The sequence below is a fragment of the Orycteropus afer genome, unplaced genomic scaffold (assembly GCF_000298275.1).
Source record: "Orycteropus afer afer isolate SDZICR_OR568_19922 unplaced genomic scaffold, OryAfe1.0 scaffold00689, whole genome shotgun sequence".
NCBI lineage: Eukaryota > Metazoa > Chordata > Mammalia > Tubulidentata > Orycteropodidae > Orycteropus > Orycteropus afer.
Window position 1 is genome coordinate 1,040,716 of NW_006922276.1, and position 5,514 is coordinate 1,046,229.

Sequence of the window (5,514 nt, forward strand, 5' to 3'; positions counted from 1 at the left end):
GAATCGTGTTATCACTTCCTTCATTGCTGCTGTTGTAGTATTTACTAAATATTTGTGCTGGTTCTCTTTTTTATTTTGATGTGAAAGTTTATCATTTTTCTTTGAGGTTACCCTGTGATTTATAGTTTTCTTCCCAAGTTTAGAACAGTCCGTTCTATCTTGTAGTTGTCTTGACTTCCCTGCCATCTAGAAGTTCTGTTACGACAGTTTTTTTTTCCCTCTTTTTGGTTTGTAGTTGTCCTCATTTGCTGTCTCTGGTTCCAGATTAACTCTTTAGTGAGAGACCACTCTCAACACCTACAGTCAAGGCCTGGTAACAGTCATTACCTTTCCTTAATAAGATACGTCAACCTCCCGTCATACTTATTAGTAGATTGGTCTTTGCCTTCAATATATCTGGAATGTTTTGTTTTGTAGTTTCTTTCATACCAATGTGTCTCTCAGATTATACATTTTCAAAACACAGTTTGTATTACATACATTTTGTGGCCAAAGAACTGGAGAATTAAAAGGCACTCCACAGCCCTCCGCTAAAAGAACTGAAAGGTTGGTGCCTCGAACCCATCAGCTGCTCAGTGAGACAAAGATGTGGTGATCTGCTTCCATTAAGTTCACAGCTTTGGAAACCCTATGGGGTATAATGGTTTTGTAACAAGTATTTAGAAGGAGTTGATGAGCGGTACAGACAGTTAAGTGCCTGACTACTGGTTGAAAGATTGGTGGTTCAAACAACCAAAGGCACCTTGGAAGACAGGCCTGGTGATATGCTTCTGAAAGGTTACTGCCTTGAAAACCCTGTGTAGTGCGGTTCTACTTTGCAACACACAGGGTTGCCATGAGTCAGAATCAACTCAATGGTAGCTAATACCAACAACATTTAGAATAGTATTTTGTTAATCTAGTGTTTTATTAGATTCATCGTATCTTTCCCTGTGCAATTTTTATTTTACATTTTTGAATTGCTTATTATCATTCATTTATCTACTTTCATAGTGATACCTCCTCGGAAACCCAGGGAGGGGTCGCTATGAGTCAGGGCTGACTAGACGGCACATGTCAACAACAACAACAACAACATTCTTTAGGCTAATGTATTGAGGATTATCTACCATTATAGTATTTGTGTACAGTAATTATGCATCAACATGCATTAGTAGAATATTTGTTTGATTCCAAAGATGAGATGGCTGCATATCTATTTTGTACTTTTTGGTGGCAGTGGAAAAAAAAATACTGCTTCAGGGCTCCTGTGAGTTTATATAATGTGAGAGGGTTGTTCATAGCATGTTTGAAACCCGGCTTCCCTGAAAATAATTTGAATTACATGTTATCACCCTTTCTTTTTGAAGATTCCTATCCCCGTTGTGTTCCTAATTATCTGAAGCCTATAGTAGAGATGATTTATAACATCATTCATTATAAATACGACTTTTGGTGTAATATCACATATTTTGATATAAATTATTCATCTTCCACCACTAGTTAACAGGAGCCTATGGTTCTTCGTATCTTTCAGATAGCTCTGCTGTATGTGTGACCAAGCATTTATCATCAATAGAAGACCTTAATAAAGGAGAATTATTCCGAACCATGACGTTGGAAGGACATGAAAGCCATGGCACCGAGGATTTTGACTCCAGGGAAAATATACATGAGTTTGAAAGTCTTTGGGGATGTGATGAAAAAAATTACAAAGGAATGAGTACAACCCAGAACCAAAATCTCCCTAGTGGAGAAGACCAACAGCATGACACATTCTGGAATAACCATCCCCTAAAACAGAGTGTTTTTGTAAGAAGATACCTGTGTCAGTATCTCAAACATGAGAAGCCATTTATAAGGAAGTTAATAAAACTGAAAAATCACATAGATTATGGGGAAAACAAGGATAGGAAATGTTTGGAAAATAGGATTGGATTAAGCTTTTGGTCCCATGTGGATGAAGGACAGAGATTTCAAACTGAAGAGATAATGTATCCATGCAATCAAGTTGAGAAATCTGTCAACAGTGGTTCCTCAGTGTCACCACTTCAAAGAATTACTCCTAATGTCAAAATCATCATTAGTAGTAAACATGGGACCATTTTTAGGTATCCTTCGTCACCTACACAATACCAGAGAACACACCTTAGAGAAAAACCTTACAAATGTAATGACTGTGGGAAAGCTTTCAGCAAAACCTCAAATCTCACTAATCATCAGAGAATTCATTCTGGACAGAGACCTTACAAGTGTACTGAGTGTGGCAAAGCCTTTAACCAGTGCTCAAATCTCACTAGACATCAGAGAGTTCATACCGGAGAGAAACCATATAAATGTAATATATGTGGCAAGGTCTGTAGTCAGAATTCAAACCTCGCAAGCCATCAGCGAGTGCATACTGGAGAGAAACCTTTCAAATGTAATGCATGTGGTAAGGCTTTCATCAAACGTTCTCACCTTTGGGGCCATGAGAGAATTCATACTGGAGAGAAACCTTTCAAATGTAACGAGTGTGGCAAGGCCTTTACCGAGCGTTCAAGCCTTACTCAACACAGGAGAATCCATACTGGAGAGAAACCTTACAAATGTAATGAATGTGGCAAAGCTTTTAAACAATGCTCACACCTCACTAGACATCAGAATGTACATCCTGGAGAGAAACCACACAAATGTAATGCATGTGACAAGGCATTTATACAGAGTTCAAGTCTTGTGGAACATCAAAGAATTCATACTGGAGAAAAACCCTACAAATGTGCTGAATGTGGTAAAGCTTTTATCAAACGTTCTCACCTTTGGGGCCATGAGAGAATTCATACTGGAGAGAAACCTTTCAAATGTAGTGAGTGTGGCAAGGCCTTCACAGAGCGTTCAAACCTTACCCAACATAAGAAAATCCATACTGGAGAGAAACCCTACAAATGTAATGAATGTGGCAAAGCTTTTACCCAATTTGCAAACCTTACAAGACATCAGAAAATACACACTGAAAAAAAGTATTGTAAACCTAATATGTGTGGCAGTGCATTTATCCAAAGTTTAAGCTTTGGAGTTCATCAGAGAGTCCATACTGGAGAGAAACATAAACGTAACGAATGTCACAAAACAATTAACGTGTGTTCAGGCCTCACTCGGTATCAAAAAAGCCACAGTGGAGAGAAAGCATACAAAACTAATGTTTGTGGCAAAGCCTTTAAGCAGGGCTCACACTTCACTAGATATCAGAGTATACATTTCTGAGAGAAAGCACATAAAGATCATGTTTTGTTGAGGCTTTTATCCAAACGTCACACCCTGTGGTGCATCACGGAGTTCACACTCAAGGGAAACTTAAATGTAATGAGTGTGGTAAAACTGGTTCAGATACCCACCTTGGTGGTCATGACAGAAGTCATACAAGAGAGAAACCATATAATTGTATTAAATGGGGCACAGCCTTTAAGCAATGCACTGACCTCAAGACTTACAAAGAATTCATACTGGAGAGAAACTTCACAATTGCCACAAATGTGGTAAATTGTCTAGCCAGTTTTTACAATGGACGATACAATGGAGTATTTATACTTGGGGGAATAGACATTTTTATCCTTTTCTGAAGGTTAAGCAACCTCATGCTAAATTCTACAGATTATTAAAATCAACTAATCTAATACTCATGTATGATTTGAGCCAAAGACACCCATAGAAAGGTCCAGTTATCTTCACTTCATAAAATGTTTTCTGTTATCTGAGGTTTCTTGAAAAGGCTCCCTTAATACTGATGAGTTTCAACTTGGAATTTGAAATCTATGAATATAACACTTTTTTCACAAGCTTTTTAGGTGTCACTGTGTGGTATCAGGGAGCTCTGGTAGCACAGTGGCTAAGACACTTGCCTGCTAACCAGACAGCTGGCGGTTCAAACCCACCAGCCACTCCTCGGAAGGAAGGTTGGGCAATCCTACTTTCGTAGTGATACTGCCTCGGAAACCCAAGGAGGGGTCGCTATGAGTCAGCTTTGACTCAGCACATAACAACAACAACAACAACATGTGGTATTGGGGAAGGGATTGGTAAGATTAAAGGGCTACTTCATTAGGTGGGGTTCATTTATATACATGTAAGCTGGAAAAAAAAGGAGCCCTGGTAATGCAGTGGTTAAAGCACTTGACTGCTAACCAAATGGTCAGCAGTTCAAACCTACCAACTGCTCTGTGGGAGAAACATGGCAGTCTGTTTCTGTAAAGATTATAGTCTTGGAAACTATAGGGCAGTTCCATTGTGTTCTGTAGCGTCTCTGTGAGTTCAAATCAATTCTACAGCAGTGGGTTTGGGTTTGGGTTTTTGGTTTGGAATGTGTTAAAAAACAAGGATACTGAATTTTAAGATACAATATGGTGTAACTTTGCAAGCATGAGATTGATTGAGAACAGACACAAAACTGGACTTATGATTTCTACAGTCAGGGGACCCTTCAGATTTGCTGGTGTGATAAGAGGGCCACTGATGATTATTTGGAAGGACTGCTGTGGTAGTTAAGGTTGTGTGTCAACTTAGCTGGGCCTGGGAGCTGGATGTAGTTATTCCCCATGATGAGACTGGTAATCATCTCCATGGTGGAATCTACTGGAGCAGCTAAGTAGTGCTTTAGGGATGTGGCCTGCTTCCAGTATATGAGAAGCACCGCTGAGAAAGGTCTAGCCAGCTTTCTGACATGCTTGGACCCCACGTGTAGCCAGGTCTTCATTTAGCAGCCTGCCATGTTTCCTCCCACTCTTGGGACTGTCCCTTGACTTGAACTAGTGACTTTCTTTGTTTGGTAATATTGGAACTGTGCCATTTTATTTGTCAGTCTTGGGCTTGTTAGCCTCAGCAGCCAGCAGCTCCTAAGTGAAGAGACACCTCTAGCTCCAATGGGCTGGGCACAGAGGCAGAGCTGACACCCAAGGCTGAGGGGTTTTCACCGAGCCCCTAAAGCCTGGGCACTTTGAACTTAGACTTCTAGCCTCTGCAACTGTAAGAGATTAAAGTCCTGTTTGTTAAAGCCATCACTTGTGGGATTTCTCTTAAGAGTGGCATTAAGTAACCCAAACAACTGCTCTATCAGTGACCGTGAAACATGAAGAGCAGGCCAGGACGTTATGGTAACAGACGTTATGGTAGCAGAATCAGGTTACCCCAGGCTGCACAGGTCACAGAAACAATCAAGGGGAGATGATGGTCCACTTCTCCTTCCATAAGAAACAGCTATTGTATATCACAGATTAGTGACAATTATGCTCATTTTGTAAACTAGAGACTGCAGTCTTCACAGAGGACAGTTCAATGGTTAATTAGCCCATATGTGTGTAGGATTCACATGTAACCACTGAAAATGCATTTGGGTACCATTTAGAATACTGTTCTCTTGTCTTAATAAAATGTGATCAGCTTTTCATAAACCAGCATGAGTCACGTGCCTTCTGCAAGCCAAGCATATCCCTCTCACTGGGGAACTTCCTCACAAGCACTGAGGATACATCGTTAGGCTCTCAGGGTTGAAAGGAAGGCATC

The 5,514-nt window shown here is 40.2% G+C and overlaps 1 protein-coding gene across 1 annotated transcript; it reads left to right on the forward strand.

Annotated features, from left to right (window-relative positions):
- The first annotated feature begins 1,971 nt into the window (after window positions 1–1,971).
- On the forward strand, window positions 1,972–3,222 carry LOC122151761 (zinc finger protein 677-like). Its single transcript, XM_042783130.1, has 3 exons — window positions 1,972–2,090; window positions 2,175–2,978; window positions 3,135–3,222. The coding sequence occupies exons 1-3, from the start codon at window positions 1,972–1,974 to the stop codon at window positions 3,220–3,222; spliced, it is 1,011 nt and encodes a 336-aa protein (XP_042639064.1).
- Window positions 3,223–5,514: the final 2,292 nt, after the last annotated feature.

Coding starts and splice junctions, on each gene's coding strand:
- LOC122151761 (XM_042783130.1), top strand. CDS start 1,972: ATGTATCCATGCAATCAAGTTGAGAAATCTGTCAACAGTGGTTCCTCA. Junction 2,091..2,174: donor AAACATGGGACCATTTTTAG/GTATCCTTCGTC, acceptor GAAAGCTTTCAG/CAAAACCTCAAATCTCACTA. Junction 2,979..3,134: donor AAAATACACACTGAAAAAAA/GTATTGTAAACC, acceptor AAAAAGCCACAG/TGGAGAGAAAGCATACAAAA.